Below are 23183 nucleotides of genomic sequence, written 5' to 3' on the forward strand. Positions count from 1 at the left end.
TTAGTTTTTCATTATATGGAATACCGACTATACGTATATGCCTTAAATAAAAAATAATTTAGGACGCAGTTATTTTCCTATATTTACATAAAAATTTATGTAACAATTCAAAGATAATTAAGACTGTGTAGGTTATCTCTTTTGGAAATACGAAAATACCGATCAAATAAGTTTTAACCGTTTCAAAAAAAATCTGTTTTAATATGAAGCTTAGACCCACTGCAAACAGTGATAACAATTTAAGTAAGTTACCTAATTATCATTTTTTAAAATATACCACAGTAGGTATTTGGTTGATAGGATGATCTTAGCCTTGTGTTCTAAATTCCCAACCAGCTTAAAACTGATAACAAATGAGTTTAAGAGCTAAATGTAATTATTTCTGAATTTTATTTTATGTCAGGGTATCTGATATTTCAATGAATTGTTGAGAATTGCCTATGTTCATTGACCAAGATACTTAATGATGGCAAGTTTTATTGCGATTTTAAATTATATAAATAGCTCGAGTAATTCTCTTTACATTAACGGTCAACAAGAATTTTCCGTTAATATTTAACTTTATTTCATGGTTAGTTGTGTTGGTTGTTGTGACAAGGATGATTTAGGTTTAAAATTGAAAATATAACTTTTGGCAATAAGCATACATTTAATGTCAATATTTGCGTTTTTTGGCATTAATTTGTGAAAAATGAATGCAATTCTACTGCGAAGAATCAAGTCTATTATTTAGTTTTCGCACTTTTCATAAGGAACCTTAATTACCAACTTCGTATATTTCGAAGAAAATTTATTCCAAAAATATAAATAATTCTAAATGAACATAAAAACCATGTAGAAAATTAGTATAAGGGAACACAGGATCAAAAAAAGGACCTGTCAAAAGAAAGTAATGACTTAGAGGAAATTTTGATTTATTATTTCCACATAGTTGTGTCCAAAGTGCGTTTCAACAGCTCAGTTGGTAGATTTTCTGTAAACAAAATTTGTACAATTGAGTATACAGCTACAGACCGTTAAGGTTCCGATCGGGATTGGAGCGCTACAATTTCACATCAATAACAATACAAAGAAGATATTAAATCATATTTATTTACCGTATTACAAAAACAGTTTACCATATTATGTACAACTGGAAAAAAGCTACAATACATTTCCTTCTAGTACTTTTGTGATTGAAATAGCCTCTCCAGTACCCGATGAGACCTCTCTGCAAATAGCAGGGAGGTCTACGCGGAACGGGGGCCATCCGGCCGGGCCGGTCTTACAACTATGTATATTAGACTTATATAGATACGTTTATAATAGTATTAATGTATTCATCAATTAAACTAAAACCAATATATCGGTCCAAATAAAATGAGTTCCAATAAAAAATCAGCACAGCGGTACTTAGGAGGCTGCCCACCTAATACTCACACCGTTTAAATATCGCAATAGAATGCAGGACACAAAGTATAAACTGGAATGCGATGGCACCTCAGATGAGGTTAGCCACATCATTGGGCATTTCCGTAATAGTTGTATGATAGAATTCCTCAATATCTTTCAACGCTCTCTTGTCAGCTTCAGTAACAAAGTTGATAGCGATTCCCTTACGGCCGAAACGACCACCTCTTCCGATACTGAAAATAAAAATTTAAAATAAGTGACGCATTCTCTTCTCTATAGAGCATTTAAAATTACTGTTCATTGTAACTCATAATTACCGATGAATGTAGTTTTCGCGGTTAGTGGGTAGATCGTAGTTGATTACGCACGAAACTTGTTGAACATCGATACCACGAGCTAACAGGTCAGTGGTGATGAGAACACGAGAGGATCCTGTGCGGAACTGCCTCATAATGATCTCGCGCTCGCGTTGGTCCATGTCACCGTGCATATGAGACACAGTGAAGTCACGGTCGTGCATGGATTCAGTGAGCCAATCCACCTGGAAAACGATAAAATACATTTCAAAAATCATGTGGAAATGTGGCGTGTATTGAAGTAATATACCATGACTCCTTTGAAGTTTATAAAACCAAATTATCTGTTCGTGGAATATAACATTTTAAGCAAATGGAATGTTGTGATTACAACATCTTGTTACCTTGTTTAAACACACCAACCTCACATAGACATGACCTTGGATATGATTCATTGTAAGATTAGCATTGCTATATTTAAGTTGCAATAATTGAATCCAATTACTTCACCTAAGACTACAGTGCATATTTATATATATCATATAAATTGTCATGATAAGTTAATTTAATTATAAATATGCATTAAAAATATAACTATTTTAGAAAAAGTAAAAAAATTGTACTTGTTCTTAAAATTAATAGTTGAAATAAAACAAATCAGTTCTCCACAATCAAATTTTTTCCCTAGAAGCCTATTTTAGTATTAGTGGATTGTTAAACTAAATGTTTCTAGATATAATCATATCTAAGTCAATCACAAGTTTGTTAGAGCACTCCCTATTCCTTAAATATTCAATTTCATTGTAATTTCCACCAGTTTGATAAACTCTGTATGGTATTTAGAATAAATTGCTTATACTTTTATATTATTTCCTTCAGATATTTAATGGTTTCAATGTATAAAAATATAATATATCTTAAATCTAACCTTGCGACGAGTATTGCAGAAGATGACAGCCTGAGCGATGGAGAGGGTGTCATACAAGTCACAGAGTGTATCCAGTTTCCAGTCTTCCACCTCGATTGAGATGAAGAATTGCTTGATACCTTCCAGTGTTAGCTACAAAGACATTACATATTGATAAAATAAAATTATTTCATCAAATATTTAAGCACTTGCAATAAACGTAAATAAATTTAATTTTATTTCATGAATTTTAAACATTAAATTGTCTTATTCTTGAAAATATTTTAAGTAAGTTCTTCTCTAGAGCCATTTTTATAAAATACATAAATATAATTGTAATAATAATTATTAATGTATACAACACACATTAAAACACAAAGCTTATTACACATAGTTATTTTTAAATTTTGCAAGAAATTAGAAACCAATATCATATAATATAGTCAGGTATCAATTGTCTTCTAGTAAGCATAAACAAAATATATCTCTTTGATGTATATAATTATAATGACTAAGCATTTCCTTTGATGCCTGCTATCAAATGCAGTGTAAGTACTTTCGTGTAGGAATAATAAATACTGCTATTGATATAATGTAATTTTAAATGTTAAGATAGAAAGAAACAAAAATGCAATAATGTGTAGCTTATTTAATGCTCAGGTACACAATTAAATCTATCATGAAGCATAAACTGTTTGATGGGATGATTTGTCATACAAACCCACATGTTATGGTGAGTACTTCTTATCTATCATTACATCCCAAAGAGCTTAAGCATTGTTATAAAGATAAACTAACAATTAACTCAGTGGTAACATAGTAAATTATACAACATTTCATATATTAGTGATAATGATAATATATTCTCACCTCTTCCTTCTGAACAAGTATGCGCACCGGTTCCCTCATGAAGCATCGAGACACTTCTAGTACATCATCAGGCATTGTAGCAGATAGCAAAATAACTTGAACATCAGATGACAGCATTTTAAACACATCGTGAATTTGATCTTTGAATCTGAAATGTTCATACAGACCACATTTATAAATAATATTATTTCACAACTGTTCTTATAGATTTGAAGAATAAAACAACTCCAACAAATTATCCAGCAATATATAATGTTTCAATCAAATCAAATATTTTCAGTCTTACGATAAAGAGGAAAAATTAATTTTAGCTTACCCTCTAGATAACATTTCATCAGCTTCATCAAGTACGAATAACTTGATTGTGTTTGCACGCAGGGCACGACGCGTGATCATGTCGTATACACGGCCAGGGGTGCCCACTACGACATGGACACCACTCTCCAACTGACGAATGTCTTCACGAACATTTGTACCCCCAATACAGGCGTGGCATTTTGCGTTCAAGTGATCACCGAGAGCTATCACTACCTAAAATATGTAAGCGTTTTAGCACTGGATCTTGAATTTATTTAACAACACTAATTCACTCATTGTTCTCACATACCTTTTGAATCTGTTGTGCCAACTCTCTAGTTGGGGCCAAAATTAGTGCTTGACATTCACGAATGCTAGTATCGATCTGTTGTAGAATTGAAATAGAGAAAGTAGCAGTTTTCCCAGTTCCTGACTGGGCTTGAGCTATAACGTCGCGACCTTGGATGCAAGGCATAATCGCGCGTTGCTGAATGGCCGAAGGTTTTTCAAAACCATAGGCATAGATTCCTCTTAGTAATTCTTCTTTCAATTTCATGTCATCAAAGCTTTCCACGACTTCATGCCAATTCGTATCGAGATTACCGCCGGGTTCCATACCCGAAGGTCCATCGTAGTTGCCTTGATCTTTTGATGGCCCATTTTTAGGATCCTCCGGCCAATCCTCTGATCTGAAACAAGTAAAACGTTACTTCTTATACCTAAAACAATAATAAAATTAAATATATAGTCAAGGATATATGTAATAATAAATGAAGTAATGAATAAGCAAAAATCATTAAACTGTCAGATGTCATTTCGTTTAGATGCGCATTCCGCCCATTTCCTAGGAAAGTATATAATTCATGAACTGAAATGTAGGTAATTATTCAATCTATATTTTAACCTCATTGGGTTATACGTCTGATTTATAAACGCAAAACACGTGCACGAAGGCAAATCAAGAATAATGTTCTGATGCCAGCGCCATGTTGGCAATCGGAGACCGTGCAGAATTCATATTTCTGAGAATACAGACTAAGGATCATGTATAATTTACTCAGTACATTACTGAATTAATTTGTCATTGTTTCTTTCATTCACTTTAATTGAGTAAACTAGAAAATAAAGCAAAAAAAATCACTTACCTTCTTTCAGGTGAATAGGACATGTTCCAATCGCGGTAGCTGAACGGAAAAGAACTAGCAAGGTCAAGTTAAGTTTAGCAAAAGCTTTTTTATGGTAATATAATAAATTAAAATATATCCGCTATATCTTTATACGAATAATTTCAAAATAATTTAATATTATTATTTAGATACTTAAAATTTATAAAGACTGTTTTTTCCACGAAGATTAGTAATACTAAAATAATAGGAAATTAAACGACGGAAGTAGATGACTACAATTTCTGAGTAGAGTAATTCTTGCTCTACAGATAACACAAAATATTTTATATTGATTATCGAACGCAACATTTTACGGTTTTTGTATTTTCGAATAACATATATTTTGACGACATTATATTCTTAAATATATCACCATTAAGTTATTATTTCTAAAACGAAATGTTTGTTGCTCTAAAACATTAGTTTTAAATGTATTCTACTGACGAAATAAAACATTTGCAGACTTTTAACGGGGAAAAACCGCGTTTGGTTTAATTTCGTATATCCCATAAAATAATTATCTTTATGTTAATTTCACAGAATATTTTTAATTTAATACTAGAGTATTAAATAAGTTATGACAAATTAATAATATGTATTTTTAAATACAATTAAAAGTAAATTTATAAATTGTGCTATCAATATCAATAAAGAGGTTATTACAAAATTAAATTACAAATATGTGCGTTATGAGTGACAAAAATAGTAATAATTATTATTATTTCAAGTAAATACTTGAAACATTTAAATAAATGGTTTGTAAAAAAATAATTACAATATAGTATCCAATTACAACAATATCTCAAGAAAGAGTAAGTTATAATTCTTATATTCTATAGTAATTTACCGTTTAAACTAGAACCTAACCTTAAACTCAAACCTTAATCAAATATTCATTTGTTTACCAATTCTCTATAAGATTAGACGAGTTCCTTTTATTACAAAAAATAGAGATTATTTAGCAGATGTATTTAAACAAAAGTATCAGTGATGTTTTTTTTTGATAAATTTAATTTCCGTTACGATTACAGATAATTTTTAAGGTTTATGAAGTTATTTTGTAAATATCTTTACCGATATTCTTTAACATGAACGCATATTAAACATTTTAATGTTGGTAGGAGCAAACTTCCTGTCGTGTCTTTGAGTACGCTGCCATTTTGAAACGGCAGTGCTTTTTGTTCGTGTGGAGCGTCTGCTCGTTGCAGAGTTTAGATTGTGGTTTAGGAAAGTTTAGTTTTATTTTACAAAGAACTCTATCAAAATGAGCTGGCAAGATTATGTCGATAAACAGTTAATTGCATCAAGATGTGTTACAAAGGCTGCGATTGCCGGTCACGATGGAAATGTCTGGGCTAAATCAGAAGGCTTCGATGTAAGTTTCTTGATATGTATTAAGTGCTTAGTGAATTCATATTAATCATCTTTTGTGCATAGGTGATTTGATGTGCGATGGTATTGTGCCCTTAAGTGGTCAAATTTTGGATTCGTAAATTATGAATGGATGACGAATCCGGCTAGTTGACAAGATGGCGACATGTGGTAGACAATTCAAATTAGAATTGGTTTTATTCAGTCTATGCATCCTTAACTATTTACATTTTTAGTAAAAAACTGAACTGCTTTGAATTGGGAATGAATTGTAAATGGGTACTATTCGCTATAAGGCCTATTTGCTGAATAAAATGTTGCCGGCCGGTAGTTCTTGCATTGAAGTAGTCACACGTCGGCGACGCCAAATTTATCTGTAATGTAATATTATGTTCAAATCGCTCCATTTTCGTTAATTTCTCACATCTATACTGTATTTTTTTTTGCCCTTTCCTTAAACTTGAGCTTAAACGAATACGCGATAATATTATGACTCATGATAGTATGTTGCGTAGGTAAAAATTATATACTTATGTTAAATTATATGATAATTTAACCGTTACAAATACATAAAAACTAATTAATTATATAATATGAAATATTAGATCATTACAGTTACATATATAAAAATCGCTTACTAAACTAATTTACGATTAAAATTTTAAATTGAAATTTAATTGTTATATTTTATTTAAATAGAATCCAATATAATATTATAATGTATATTTCAATGTAATGTAATATGTAGTTGTAAAAGATATGGATAAATGTTTAAATAAATACAAAAAAAGTAAATACTAATACTATAAAATCTGTAAATTAAAATAAGAATTTCTTAACAATGCAACTCATCTTCATTAAATTAACTATTTTCATTTGTTAATTGGAATGAAATTATCAATAATAATGATTAATCTGTAGGAATATGTACATATAAAGCCAGAGTATAGAATATTGTGTCATGACTGAATTAGAATACATTAAAGTTTACCCAAATTGTTATTTTAGTACATGTTGTAACTCAAACTTAGCTTAATGACTAATTTTGGCTAATGGGCACAAATTATTTCACCAATATCAAGTATGTTGGAGAGATTGACTCAGCAGATTCAGCAGTCAAGATAACAGTACATAAATGTTATTTTAGTATATACATAATATAAGTAATGAGAATTGGATGAGAATTTTGTTTCAATTCAACAAATAGTTGCTAAATTCACAACAAGTCCTATGATTCAATGTTGTGAACATGTAAGAGTTATTTTTATGTTTCTTTCTTACCTGTTAGGTTATGAAGAAATTTGAGTCAAATTTGAGAATTTTTAGTTAAGCTTAGTGTAATCCTAATAAGAAATAATATGTAGGTTTTTTAATATTTGTATAAATGTTTGTAAGTATTTCAAAGCTCTTTTGCAAAATAGAGCTTTCAAATACTTTTAGATTACAATCAAAATCCTTTGTTTCTGCTGAAAGTTTATCAATGATTAATTTCAGTATGAAGAGCAGAAAAAGTAAGCATTCAGTATTTAAGAAGTTAAATATTTTTTAATTTGAAATGCTACTTTCATAATTATTTGATGTAACACATTTAAAAGTAAAAATAATTTTATTATTATTATATCTTTATCAGTTCATTTTGTATCAACATTTTCCATTATACTTTATTAATGTATTTTTTATTAAGAATCAATATTAATTCCTTTTGTTACCTGTTGAGTAATGAGGTAGGGATAGGGTGGAATGATTAAGTTATTGGTATTCTAAACAATAACTATATTTAATAAATAGTTCTCAGTTCTCAAATAAAATTTGTTTGCACATACATAGATTTACACTAATAACATGTAGCATTCATTACATGTTGTCTCATAAAACCTTATGCTACATACTACACTATTATCTATAATTTTAATGAAATTCTGATTATATTCTCATCCATACTAATATATTAACACACCTAATATTATAAAGTTGCCAAAGATTGTGTTTCCAACAAAACTATTCACAGAAGTTTTTAAGCCATTATATACTTTATATTAGATGCTTCTTTACTCAAAAAGGTTATGTAATTTTACAACACCAGGAGTCAATCCACTGAATCTAGATTCATACCAATTTTGGGGGGATTTTTATAAATTAACAAGATTTACTTGTTTCTATACTTTATTGTATGGTATATTAAAATTTGCAGAGCATAATGACTTAGACATATTATTACGATTATATCATAATCATAACATAATCATTGAAGTATTATAGTTATTACGTGCCATGGGCTGTTTGGGCACATATAGTCAATATTAATATGCTATTTGTTGAATTGTATTGTCTCTTATAGTACTACTAACTGTCTTCTTAGCCAATTAGCCAACCAAAGCTGAAGAACTAACTCTTAATCATGTAATAATAACAAAATAAACAATTTTCATCCATTCAAAACGGATTGTAAGGCTAGTTTAATCATAACATTAAAATATACGTTTTTTTTTTCGTACATTTTTACAAGCTATCGTTATGCTTGAAGACTATTCAAGATAACACGATAAAGTATTGTTATTTTAGATTATCGATTGAGAAATGTATGTTATGGTAGTTTAAATACGTTTAAAAAAAAATTAAAAAGTCTTTCGTAAATAAATATTGAATATGAGTAAGTACGTTCATTTACTTAAATATTATATGAATACTGTTCATAAATGTAATACTCTTAACAGATATCAAAAGACGAAGTCGGAAAGATAGTGGCCGGTTTCGAAAATGAATCACTCCTTACAAGCGGCGGCGTCACGATAGCGGGCACGCGGTACATCTACCTCAGTGGAACAGACCGCATAATACGCGCAAAACTTGGCAAGGTCGGCGTGCACTGCATGAAGACACAGCAAGGTAAAACAACTACGTTCATGCCAGTCCTTTGATAGTGAATTGCGATGCAACTTAATATAATGGTGTCGTGTGTCATACCTATGCAGCATTTGCGCGGTCTAACTTACATATTTCACGTAGTTTTTTTTGTCGAATGCAACATTTCACATTGTAACATTATTATACTTAAGTCAGTAATTATTATTTATTCGATGTTTTGATAGCGATCGATATGTGTTATATTTTTAATACTTTGTTAGTATGTATGTAGTAAGATATATCTATTTGAATAAATATAGTATGTTTTACAGACAATACAGAGTATTAGATTGTGATTCGAAATATGAAGAAGATAATCGCGTCTTGATAATAAGAAAATTCTATTCTTGCACCTTTGCCAAAGAGGCCGACTGGCCTAGAACTACATGTAATTATGTCATCTAAAAGTAGCTACAATTCATATTTTCTTAACATTGAGTTATTAATAGCGTGACGAATAGCTTTAATAATTTAAATTTTTCTCAAAAATTTTAATGTTCGGATGTACACTGAGAAATTGCGCGCATAGACCGTTAAGACCGACTCTCTTAGTTTATTAATTGACCTACATATGACTCAAACACGCAATTATTTCTAGTTTCCGAAAGTAACTAATTTAATTAAAAACACTTAATATACTTTTAAGGATTACAAAGAAATGATATGCTATAAATTTAACAGAATTTTTACAGTAATACTTTTATTTGCAGCTGTTGTAATTTCTCTCTATGAAGAACCGATCCAACCCCAGCAAGCCGCATCTGTAGTGGAGAAGTTAGGAGAATATTTAATTACCTGTGGTTATTAGAGGTGAGTTGAGACATTTTCTTTTTTAAGTACTACATTTACTTAAAATAGATGTACAAGAAATGGAATATTTTTCTCTTTTTTACAGATCGAAGCGCGCGTGATCTAAGAATAAGATAATATTTTTCCACAGGGAAATAAGTAACTGCATTTTGTATATTCTATAAAAGTGATAAGGACCGTCATTTGTTTTGATATTTGATAAATTATGGCGCTATCAGTGTCTGATGCGTTTAGTATCCATGTGCAGATGTAATTACTTTGTGAATTTTGGACTCTTTTTTTTTTTATACGCTCACCGTTTTCACAGAGTAATTGTTTCTGTATAATGGTTTTATGTATTTAAAAAAAATGCTTTTATCGGACTACAGTAAAGCTAAACAAGTGGCTTTGCGAAAAAGTCTCGAGGCATGATGTATAGAGATTTTTTTAAATTTCTTTTCAAGTTGTCTGATACTACAATTTTTTTTACATCTAGAATGAGTTATTGAGTATAACTGTGGTTATAACTTACTCGCTGTCAACCTTATTTATATAAAATAATAAAATGGAAATCAGCATTGCAACCAGACGCTTGACAAGAAATTATAATAACCACGTAATGAAATTACTGTAACAATATACAACATTATTATATATGTAATTACAAATAAGCATTTGTGTAAGGGCTTGTTACAAAATGAAAGACACTGTAACCCAAGAATACATGTAACGATTTTAATTGAAAAATCTCTAGTCCCACTGGAACCATCGTGTGAGAACTAATACGACGTGAGGCGAGCGGGGGGCGGGGGGCGCTCCCTTAGCCCTCCGCGAGCGCCATTACTTCGCTATGCTTCCCTTTTTATTACGCTGCGTTTATAATATTGTGTAGTGAATAATAAACATTTTGCATTCTGTTTTATTCTATTCTATCTCTTAGCTGCAGAATCTAGAAGCGCTCAATTATAATCCTGTATCCTCAAACAAGGCTTGCAGTAATCGAAGGGTGCATATTGTTTATATTTGATATTACTACTATAGCTTTGTACATTGTTTCTGATAAGCGATGGGAACTGTGTCTATCTAATAATAAAATGATTTGTATTATAATTATATGGTTTTCTTTCATCACCTGATATCCAATTTATTACAACTGAGTAAAAATAATGAAAGTATTAGTATCTACTATTAGTATTAGTATCTACGTTTCGTAACTACTGTTTACAATTTTAGACTATAGTATCACGATTTTGCTATTATAAGCAAATGGGTTAATATAAAATGGGTTTCCATTGCAAACAGTTAGATGCTAGTGGTACGACCATTTTTTTCTCACCACCATGGGTGGAAACGAATCTTGAATGCAATATGCATTAATGTAATAATTTAACTTAAAATTGTTTTCTGGAATCTTAACGAAACTAGTGATTAATCGTTAACATTCCGGCCGTAATCATAGTATCTTGTCTTAGCACTCATCTGTCTATAAGGTCGTATTTTCTTAAGATAAATCAATTGTTGAACTGATTACTATAAATTAGCAATAGAGGCATAGCCTAAAAGTCAACATTAAAAAATTAGTAAATATTATGATAATTGTAAAGTATTTCTGAATTGTTTTACTTTTCGAAAAAATTATAATCTTTTGGATTAAAAGAGAATTACAGCGTTATTGCAATTACGAATGTAAACGCATGTGGCGACTACCATATTTTTCACTATTATTTTAATTTCAATTTAAAATTTGAAGTAAATTTTGCAAAATAGTTTATGCAATGGTGGTAGCTCTCTCACGGATTAATTCAAGATTTTTGACATCATAAAATAATTGAAAAAACGACCTGACGAAGATAAAACTTTTTGAATAGGGTAAGAAATATAACTACATGGATAAAATAAAAAAAACATGGCTAATTAACATAATTTATTTTCCTTTTGACAAAATCTACAATAATAAGAATTAAGTACACTCGAATACAAGGATTGGTATAAAATGTTAAAAGTGGTAGTCTATATGTGAATTTGGTTCTTTAATATACCACACAAGATCATTTTACACATCTAACTCTAAAAAGAAAATTGTAATTAAGTTACATATTTTTGTGTTTCTAATGTTAACTTTAATTATAATATAGACTCGGAGAAATAATTCTTATTCCTTTCTAAAACGGTTAACAATAATTTAAAAACAATAAAACTCAGATGTACATAACATACTACGTGGTTATCTACATTTCTACAAACCTATTTTATGAATAAGGAAGAAAATTAGTCGTGGATTCCTAAAATAGATATTTCTTAAATAAATTATGCGTTGTAATAACCACCGGTTAGAAATATTACTATACGTACAATTCAATTAAAATAAACATGCCACTTGATTAAGCCAGCAAACTAAGATACGGTTTTTAAATTTCAAAGCCACATTCACGCACATGTTAATACAATTTACTCTAACGCTCGCAATTTTCATAGCATTTTTTGTGATCAACCCTATTTGTAAACTTTTCAGATCGAATGACTTCGGATATAATATCATTGTAGTCTGATTGTTACACATACTGCAACTCGTTTCATGGGAGAGATTTCAAGGTCAAATCATATAAACTATCTTGTGGTCACGGATGCTCCAATGAATAATGACGAGATTTCTTCCAGAGACTTCTAAAGAAACCTTTCCTTTGTTTCTGGCCTGGATGCTCCTCGCCTGTTAACAAATATAATTTTGATTAACAACTTTATTAATAGTGCTTCCTTTTTCAGTTGATATTATTTTCCTGTTTATTACAAATAAAATGTACCTACATATAATGCTAATTAATGTGGCACCTACATACACAGTTTTGTATCGCCATCATTAAAATTTAAGTAGAGGCAACCATAAATATAAGCACATGTGGCAATCATTATTAATAGTGATGATGCCCATAAGGAACAAAGGATGGTAGCGATGAAATTTCGATTGACAGCGCTTCGATTTTGTAAAACAACGGTATTTTAGCATCATGTGTTCTCTCTGTCTTTCTCTTTGCCGTTGATGTTCAGCATCCTTAGGATCGCGACAATATGAATCGCGACAGTATTTTTTAAAATTTCTGTTATTTAATTTAACCTAAATAAATATAAATTGCACACTCGATAGACCTGAGTTGTTCGATTACTTGTTGTTGTGTGCTGTGAAAAAATAGAAAAATGGTGTGAGTAATTTTAGGCTCGTGCCTGCTTTTGAGAAAAAAAAACATGTCTGACATCTAAAAAAATAAGTTAAACTGATATAAAGGGCGTCAAAACACATAGCTAATATATTCAAAGGTTCAAGTTTTTCTTCAATTACAGCTCCATATCAATGAGTAAAATGTCGGCATATTTAATTTTTCTCGTTTTATCCAATTAAATTGATGCAACTTGAACCAAGTGGAAATGAATTAATGAATTGTAACTGAAAATTTTGACACCTACATCTTGCGATGAAATCTAGCCTGGATTTGGGCCTGGCTTACTGGATTTATTTCCATTCCAGGATGATTTTGACTGCCAGACTTGAGTGGGTACTCTGTGTAATCATACACCGAAAAGCTCGTCAGCTTACTAAGAAAAACCGCAAATCATTTTTTGAATTATCTTTTTATTGGTGATATTAGATTTGATATTATTATTGATGAATTGCATTTTATCTTAATTTTAAAAGTTAATAAGTATTTGTAAGGCTGCAGTGTTGTTAGGGTCGTGAACCCCTATTTGAGGGCGAGGGAGTGCGAATGTCAAGTGTACGAGCGCGCTAGTCGCCGCCGCCGGGTCGATACTGCGGCCACGATACAGGGACTTATTAGAATCGAAAAACGCAGGCTGCCGATATAGCTTATTTAAATTTTTGTTAGTTAGTCAAAATTGCCATTAACAAATTTTATATTTTTGATTTAGTACTTTTAAACAAGCGATAAATATTAGATGAACCAGAATCGTCTCGGGGAGGACTTTAATAACAATGAACAATATAAAAAAGTGTCTCTAAATATTTTAATTAAAATTTTAGAAAAATGATTTATGTTAAGTCTTTATGACAATGGGAAGAAATAAACATTCAATAAAAATCAAGTGAAAGTTTACCGTTTAACCCGGGCTGTGACATAAATGATGTGATCAATCATTAAAGAGATGACGGTCGGTCATTGATATCTGAGGTCGCGTTTGTTTTATAGCCGTTCCGAGATATCTCCAGACAATATAAATAATGAGGTGACAGACTAAACGATTTCAAAGTTATCGAGAATGGGTCACTTTGTTGATAATTATGCTTTATTTATAAATTTTAATAAAAATGCATACAATAAATACCTACGATTAAATAAATATTGAAAAATAAGATATTCTTACCCGAAAAAATGGCAGATAAGAGTGATATTTGACATACATAAATTAAAAAACAACTATTCGTATAGTATTTCATCGATGAAGTAAGAGGCACACCGTTAGTAGGGCGTCCGAGAATAGACCGGTTAGTAGATATTTTCCAGCGCACGTCCCAAATGCTTCGACTGTGGCCAAAAATAGCCCTCATGAAGCCGTCCCCGACATCTGACTCCGTTAAATATGAATAAGATTGTCCCTACTCGAACCGCTATTTAAAAACTTTTCAATGACTGTAAATATACCTTAGTAATTATACGTCACGTACTTGTACAACAATCGACGCCATAATCCGTACCGTAAATGAAATTGTAAATTATAGACTTTTTACTATTAAGAAATATCAAATAAGTTAATTTGCAATTCATAGTTCCTATTATTTTATCACCAGAAAATGATCTCCATATTCCACAGATCGCGGAGAGCCGCAGGTTTATTAATAGCATGCGCAGTGGAGGCCCGTCTGATTCAAGTTCATTGGCTAGACTCCCCGCAATGATTGTGTCGACTGTCGATACTTCATGTGTTCACATTCGATGCAATTTATCACTTGACTTGTTATAATAAAATAATATACAGCACTTGATTAATAACGTGCTATACTAGTTTACGTGTGACACACGGATTTAGCTTTGTGTACAATAGCTTCATCTTCCTTTAATCGCCCGCACGAAAAGCATAAAGTAATGTACAATAATTTATTTCGAGGGACTAAACGTGGAGTTACCGGATCTACGAGCTATAGGCGTAGCCAGTTACGCTTCTAGAATAATAAATCAGAACCTTATTGTACCTTTTTTATTTGTAAGAAAGATCAAACATTGTAATAAAATAATTAGTATAGCCTAGGGATGTAAAAAAGTAACTACTTAATGAAAATTAAGACTTTGATATGACTCAGAATCTCCTTGCTGATTCTTCAAAATGAATCACGGTTACCAACTGATGACTAACGATTCGTCGAAGCGGGAAGTCGACTTAGGCGACAATGAGACTCATATTCGTTTAGAATATTTAATCGGGTCAGGAAGATCGCTGTGAGGGTAACTCGTAGGGTTCGTTCGAGGGTCGGAGTTTTGGTCGGAGGGAGGGGGTGTACGGGGTGTGCAGAGTTCGTCGACTCTCCGGTGAAGGGCAGCGAGGTCGGTGCGTTCGCTTTCGTCGGCGCGCGGTGGCGGCGCGCCGTGCGCGACGTATTATTGATCGGTCGCGCAGCCTCCGCTCTCCCGCACTGTCTGTCCGCTTACTACTCGGCCCAGTGTGTTCTTTATCTCATAAAATATTCGCAGTGTGACAATTCGTTTTAGCGTAACCAGGGCGTTGTCCTCTTCAATGTATGCTTTTAAGTCAATTCGTCCAAAAGTTTATCTTCGAATATAACTCTTTAATTGGGATAAGCATACAACGTTTTACGACAAAACACAATACCAATACGTATTATGTAACTATTTCAATATGAGCTTAGTTCAGCCAGGTACAGGTTTCAGCTAGAGTTTTATTTAAAATCTAATACACCGACAGAATATTTAATTATATATATTCTTATTCTTTCTAATATTTATGTCTTCTTAAATGACTAATAAAAAAGCTCTGCACCCGCGGTACAATGTGTAGTGAAATATTCAGAACACTGATATTAAAGTAACCAAAATTAAATTGTATCTTGTGTCTTTAATTGTATCTAATTAATTGTTGCCAAGCAAAACGAATTAAAGAAAAATATCACTTAAAGCAATATAACAAAAGGCGTTTTTCATCATAGTTTTAAAGTACTCGACTCTTAAGTATGTTATAACTTGTTATTAAGTAAACCACCAGTACCGGCAACCACAAGGTCTGGTCTAGAGAAACTTGATGTAATATTATATATACACAGAGCACTGCTGTTTAGATGCCTTTTAATTATTTTACCTGTATAACATCCGTCAAATGTATTTAAAAATGTTATATTATATGGATATTTTGGTTATTATTTAAGTTGTTAGTTAGCTTTACATTTTGTTGGTAACTGTTTACGTTAAAAAAGAAAACTATATAAGTATATATATATATTATATTATGGAAGTATATATTATGTTGTAGGTAATAAGTATTATTAAACTTAAGTTATATAAGTACGTTAACTAAAAAGTTTTAGGGCCTGTTCAGTTTTTTGGAGGAAATAAATTTGAAATTTAGTTTTTTAGACACATTTAGGCTCCAATTTATACTGCTTAATATTTTTCTTTACCGTTAATTAAGCTTAGATTTTAAGTAGGTAGGTAGGTAGACGATTATGTGAGTGTATAATTTAGTGTTAATTACTAGAATTATAAAAAGCATTATCAATTTGGTTTAATATAAAATCTACTTAATTATTAAATTTCCAGAGCGAATAAAAAATTTTGGTTTTGATCTGAATCGTTTAACACTAAAATAACGTAAAGTTCTCAAACTGTTGTTTAAAATAATATAAATTAACGAATCTTTAACGAGAAGGTCTGTTAGTGTAAGAAAATGACTGAAAATGACGAGACATGCATTATGAACGTTTACACAATACAAAGCTTTATGACTATATGCGAACTCTTAGTTTGTCGTGCGGACGAGTCACTCGAGAAATGAGACTACTTTCAGTGGAACTAGGCCTGTCTGAATAACTTATAAGTAAACCTGTAGCCAGACTTATGAGAATTAGAAAAAAAAAAAGAAAAAAAAAACGCAAAGGTATAACATGATAAAATCCAGCATTTGTCTAATTAAAATACTTAATAATTTGATATATTTAAATATTATTAAACTGAGTTTCTCTTTTTTTACATTCTCTTTTTAATATTCCTTCAATTAAAATAATTTAGATGACTGTACAATCTTTTTATTTTTATAGTTTTATGTGTCATAGCTGTGACCTTTTTAACAAAAAAATATAATGAAGTTTTAATAACATATTTTCATTAGTGGCCACACCCTTTTATGTCAGTATGCCTGTGCTACATGAAAATTTGACAGCTAAGTAATAATACTTCTTGCGATGTGAAGTTTAAATGAACGAGTTGAATTACATGTACAGGGTACATGACTTGCATGTGTATACGAAGATAGGCAAGATATGGGCAATGTGTTTTATTTTATAATTTGATGATTAGTATCGAAAATATGGATTACGAATTCTCTGTAAAAATTATGATATTACACCTCAGATTGGCTGTGAAATTTGAACTAAATATGATATATATAGTTAAATTATTAAACTATAGCAAAACATAAATAAATGTTTGCTTTAATATTGAGTCATGTCATGTTTTCCTTTTATAAATAATAAATAACAAGGCGCCTGACACGGCAATTGCATGCGTGACCTCTTATCGATTTGTGTTTATGTCGTTAAAATGTACTGTTATATTTTTATCTGGTATACATTAGTATATATACTTGAGATAGTAGGTCATTATCGTCATTTGTATTGGTAATGAGTTAAGAAGTTATCATATTATTTTCTCTTGTTAAATATTTATTTATCATTCTCTTTTGTTTCTCTGTCCCATATCTTCTGTAATGTTGATTGATTTACAGTATCGTTGGTATAATTAATACTTATGATTACTTATAAGCCTTTTTCTGGATAAAATTGAAGCCATTTCACGAAATACAATTCAGGTATGAGCGTGTATAGGGTGGATGTACGTGTATACTAATTATTAGACCAGTCCCATTTCACGGAAAGGTTCTAGCACACTTACTATACTAAAACTTCTAAAAAATAATCAAATAATAAAAAATATACTAACTTCGACTAAATACTGACTTCAGTGGTACATCTTCTTTGATCATCATCATCTTTCTTTGCGTTTTAATATTTGTCATAGTTTCTGAGAAAAATAATAAAAAATTGGAGGCCTTTACCCCATATGAGTGACAACAGTGATCTAAAATCACAAGTACAAGTACTTTGATTTGACGTAATATTTAAAACGTTAAACTATGTCCAAAGACGTCAGTGCAATTTCCTTATATGTAGTAAGTCTGCTAGACCATTGTGTACAAACATTTATTTCTGGTGACAATACAGACGAGTTTGTCATTAAGAAAACTACTTATATGTTTTTTAAGAGTGTTTTATCATATTTTTTACCGGTCTGATGGGTCCGATGTCACTATTTACTAGAACTCTTAAAAAATGATCCGCTATGGTAGCTGCGTACATTAACGATTTTATATAAATGACTTCAAGTACTAATAAAATGTAAATACTACTATACTATACTATAAATACTAACAGTTAAATTGCGTATGTTATTAGTGTATTACCAATCATCATATCCAATGTATAATTATAATAGTATAATTCTCGTTTAAATTTTTATTGCAATGTGTGAAATGTCAAATGAATAAACTAGTGTAAAGTCCGCTATAAGTATATTAGGTAAAATATGCTTGTCAATAATTCAAAGTTCACTTATTAACTATAATACCTATTGTTATTGTTTCTTGGTAAATTGAATTAAGTAATCTTTTATTTAATATTTATTGAAACGCCAGAATATATCACGTGTTTGACAAAAAAATAATTGTGTTACGAATTTATTAATATTATCAATTATACAAATATGTTGATATTTAATTATAATATTACAGTTTAGATATTATTATTAAATATCATCTAAAATAAAAGTCCTTTTAACATTGTAACATTTGATCATTGATTGAATTTTTCTATTATCGATTTTAGAGCTTTAGTACTTTGCTGATGTGTAAAAATATTGTTTATTCGTTTGTATATGTCATTTGTATAGATCAATTGCACAGTAATCTGTCTTCTTCTTTCGAATACAAAATTATTGAGGACGGAAAAAGAAAACAGTAGGTACGTAACAATTCACCATTATACTTACAGGTTTATTAAGGCCTTTCATGAGTGGCGTTTGTTTAATGTAGTAAAAAGTGTTAAATAAAATATTGAACGTTGGTTGTCCTTGTCAATGTCAATTCGTTCGACATCGGTTCGATTTAGCTAATCTTTTGCGTCACTAAATGAGAACGAGATAAAATTGAGCAGAGTCAAAATAGCATACTTTTTACGCTCTCTAAATGTGCTGCTTTCGTACATTTTATACTTTTAACATTAGATTAATCATTTCGTTAACATAAGCTGAATTAATTTCAGAGCGTATTTTTGGGGCCGGAAAATTATGATAAGATTTCTACGAAATTTAAATTATTATAAAAATCATGATTTATAACAAAAACGTTGTTGCTAGCCGTTTGTTTTGTATTCTCATTTATAATATTTTTTTAAGAAAACAACCATAATGGTAATTGTTTAATGAAAAGAAAGTTACATAACCGTTTTTTAAATATCGTCTGTAAATACTTAAAAAAAAAACAATTGAATACGTATATTTTATAAGATTTATATTTATATTTTTATTTTAGATTTATATTTTAGAAGATAAGATTGAATATGTACATTTTATAAGATACTTTTGAATCCTTATTTGAATTCCAGCAAAACAATATCAAAATAAGTACGCTTTATGTAATGTTACAAATAAAAAAAAATTGAATCTTGTCTCTTTTAAACATTGGAAAATCCCCCTATCCCCTAAATTTTATAGGGGAATTTCATTTACAAGAACACAAATACAATTTTTTGGCATGATTGTATTTCTTCAAGAAAAGCAACAAAGTACATTAGATGGATTGCAGAAAAAGGTTATCTGTACGATAGAACAGTGACTCACTTTAGTTTACTAATGAGGACACAGAGCGGAACTGACCTTCTCCTACTAAGGGACCTTCCAAGTAACGTTCGACGCGAAAGACACGTACTGATATATATTTATGGTGATGTGTTGAGATGAGTCATCGAGGTCGACTTAAAATGTATGCGCACATTTTAACATTAAAATTCCATTAAAAAAAATAATTAATAATAAATTATCAAGCCAAATGTTTGCGAGATTCGCCGGAACATTCGCTATTGCAAAATGAATTATTAATTGTAGACAAACGGTACAGTTCAACGAACTCTGTGCAAAGCAGATATAGTTGGTATCGCCACTAGCGGTCAGTCATTTACCCTTGCCAATATTTTGCTTATGTATTATTTATAAGTATTCAATTATGGCCACAATTTATTTTAAATATATAAAAACTCGCAATTAATAATATCGTATAGATTTTTATGTCACATGCTCATATATAAATATGTTATTATTTTGTATGTCGCAATGGTAAAATGATAGTATCGTTTAGTAACGCTTAGATATAAATTTTATCAAGCGTGACCAATTTATGATAAACATTTTATTACATTTAGTGCAAAAAGTTGTATATAAAAATGATGTAAGTACTTTTTAGAACGATTTATTTACTGTTCCCAAATTGGTGTCTTTTATTGTCACTATCAATTTTAATTCTGTCTTCATTTTGACATACGTAGGACTTCATGAATCTAAAGAAGAGTTTTTTACACCTGGAACTAATCATAAAACAATCCATTTTAAAAAATGAATATTTTGAATTAATTCATAATGTCACTTAGAAAGCGTTCCTTTTTAATAAATTCTTGATCATGGCGTAATTTATTGAAATACATTATTTAATTGCATTTGTAGCAAACCTTTCAAATCATCCTTTTAGTAACGTACATCATAGTTTATGTTCGCTAGTTCAATTATTTCAACGAACATTTTCTTTATATGTATGTATAAATGCAGAAAACGCCGTGCTTTATCAGCTTATAACACATTTTAAAAGCTTTAACCTGCTAATGAATGAGAACTGTAAGAAATGTATACCCACATGTTTACTATCTAAGTATTCCATGAAATATTTACTGGAAGTCGGCCAAATGTTTAAAAATTTTCGACTGTATGCCAAGAATATAGGTATGCAAATAAACAGCTGTATTTTGTAACATTTAATAATATAACGTAATATTTAAACAATATTCATCTTTTAAATGTTCAAATTAATGTTAGTCAACGTCAGACGGTGCAATATTAAAAAGATTCTATTTGATATAGCTCCGTGATTTAGCAGTCTCTCATGTGAGAATTGAAAGCACTAGGCTATTGACCTCAATCCGGTTAGTGCTGGTGTTAATTAAACTGAATATGTTAACACCAAGCTCCAAGTATTGTAACAGAAATAATTTATATTTTTCAGTTAAAACTTTTTTTGATAATTTTTTTTATTGCACTTATATTAACGGGGAACTATATAAATATGATAATAAAACATTTTAAATGTTAAATAGACGTTATTAGTATAATCATATGTATTTAATTTTGAAACGTTCGAAATCACTGTACAAGTACTGTAAAGGCAAATGGGATCATGTTAATTCAAATACCTTAAATTTTTTCCTTATTTCCAAACTAATAAACGCATTCCCAGTATCATATTTGTCATTACATATTTATGACTATGTTAAACGTTAAAAGTAAAAATAGAAAGTGACAACAATGTTATCAGGCGAGCTGATAATGAAGTGGAGCCAGGACAACAATTAACAAATACCACGATACTGCCTCGTACAGCGACGTAATGGAAGACTCTTACCAATTAACGCGTCGTGTCTTTCAATGTAAAAGTGGTCTGTTTAACTTATGACATCATGTACACGAATTTATTAAAACCCGCATTTCGTTCTCGTGAAGTATATTTAACATTTTTCTTATAAACTTTTGCGTGTGCAATACAAATATGACATTATTCTTCATAATCAAGAACAATCTTTTCGCGATTTGGTATTAGTTCCTCTGTTTTGAAAATAAAATATGTATATTCTAAGAAAGAATATGTTTTAAAATTCCTTAAATGTTAATCAAGCTAAAACTGAACTATACTGTTATCTAACACCTAGAGATACAATATTTTGTCATTTCTATTAACAACGATCATACTCAGAACTAGTATCAACTACGATAACACGTTACTTTGAACAAAATCAACAAAACATTACTTTGTACCTTTAGATAATTAAGTGATTCTAGCCTTTAACCTTAACTATTATTTAAATTGGTATATGATAATAAAACATTAATCATATTCAAATTGTTTCAACAATTGTTAATATGTAGAGCTAATAATTTTCAAAGACGGATGCTTGATTATCAAAACGTTTGTCCCATTGAAATGTCACTTCTAAATACTAGCTGACATTGTGTTTGAAAGTTTATTATCATATCAGCTGTTAGTATGCTTTGTCTACATCCCGTTTGAAATATACATGTATAATAAAGAGAATGATTCACTACTTATATCGTAGAACATGGGTTGTTAGGCTTAACTAAGTCATATCTTTTACAACGCCATAGCGCGTATGAATAATATTGGAAGTTATGTTTATAAAATAAAATTAACTTGCAACTTAAAACTTGACATGGTAAATTAAATATTATAATAAGCCTTATATGTCATTTATTTCCTCGTCTAAGTCGTATTAAAATAGATTGTAGGTACACATTTTGGTTGGCAAGGCTTACCAGACTAAACAAATGTTTAGTTTTATAACATTCGGTCCTCGCAATGCAATGTCTTAGTGAGTTTAGACTAATATTTGAGTGTTTGTATTAAAGTCAGTCGCAGTTAATGATTATTATTATTAGATAGTGTTATGATGGACGTTCAAACAAACATTGGGTACTCATAACAGTCAATTAAGCGCTAATAGAGCGCATCGTTTCTATATATCCTGGTAATGACAGGCAATGTTGTGTAAAGACCAGCAAATGTCGAGGGAGAATTCCAATTTTTGCAAAAATACGAATAGAATGCGGTGTCCTCTGGAGTCGTTAC

The 23183-nt window shown here is 30.4% G+C and overlaps 3 protein-coding genes across 4 annotated transcripts in view; 1 reads left to right on the plus strand and 2 right to left on the minus strand.

Annotated features, from left to right (window-relative positions):
* Positions 1-773: 773 nt before the first annotated feature.
* Positions 774-5177, minus strand: LOC124531214 (eukaryotic initiation factor 4A). Of its 2 annotated transcripts, XR_006966501.1 has the most exons (8): positions 4908-5177; positions 4073-4451; positions 3782-3996; positions 3466-3613; positions 2617-2748; positions 1710-1933; positions 1422-1625; positions 774-973 (listed from the first exon to the last, which is right to left on the minus strand). XR_006966501.1 is itself a non-coding variant. In XM_047105707.1 (7 exons), exons 1-7 carry the CDS (start codon positions 4928-4930, stop codon positions 1481-1483), a joined length of 1266 nt encoding a protein of 421 aa, XP_046961663.1. In that variant the 5' UTR covers positions 4931-5177; the 3' UTR covers positions 1073-1480. The 2 variants fall into 2 exon arrangements, 1 of the variants encoding a protein (XP_046961663.1); XM_047105707.1 differs by lacking the exon at positions 774-973 and having other exon boundaries at positions 1073-1625.
* An 856-nt stretch (positions 5178-6033) lies between these two features.
* Positions 6034-11102, plus strand: LOC124531010 (profilin). The gene is made up of 4 exons (XM_047105398.1): positions 6034-6303; positions 9014-9185; positions 9914-10013; positions 10099-11102. The coding sequence occupies exons 1-3, from the start codon at positions 6193-6195 to the stop codon at positions 10009-10011; spliced, it is 381 nt and encodes a 126-aa protein (XP_046961354.1). The 5' UTR covers positions 6034-6192; the 3' UTR covers positions 10012-10013; positions 10099-11102.
* Positions 11103-11901: 799 nt separating this feature from the next.
* LOC124530787 overlaps positions 11902-23183 on the minus strand; it is a 126525-nt gene continuing 115243 nt past the window's right edge. The window contains exon 15 of the mRNA XM_047105071.1: positions 11902-12699. Within this exon, the coding sequence (XP_046961027.1) occupies positions 12611-12699 (89 nt within the window). The 3' untranslated portion in view covers positions 11902-12610. The remainder of the gene's footprint in view (positions 12700-23183) is intronic.

The sequence above is a fragment of the Vanessa cardui genome, chromosome 7 (assembly GCF_905220365.1).
Source record: "Vanessa cardui chromosome 7, ilVanCard2.1, whole genome shotgun sequence".
Taxonomy (NCBI): Eukaryota; Metazoa; Arthropoda; class Insecta; order Lepidoptera; family Nymphalidae; genus Vanessa; species Vanessa cardui.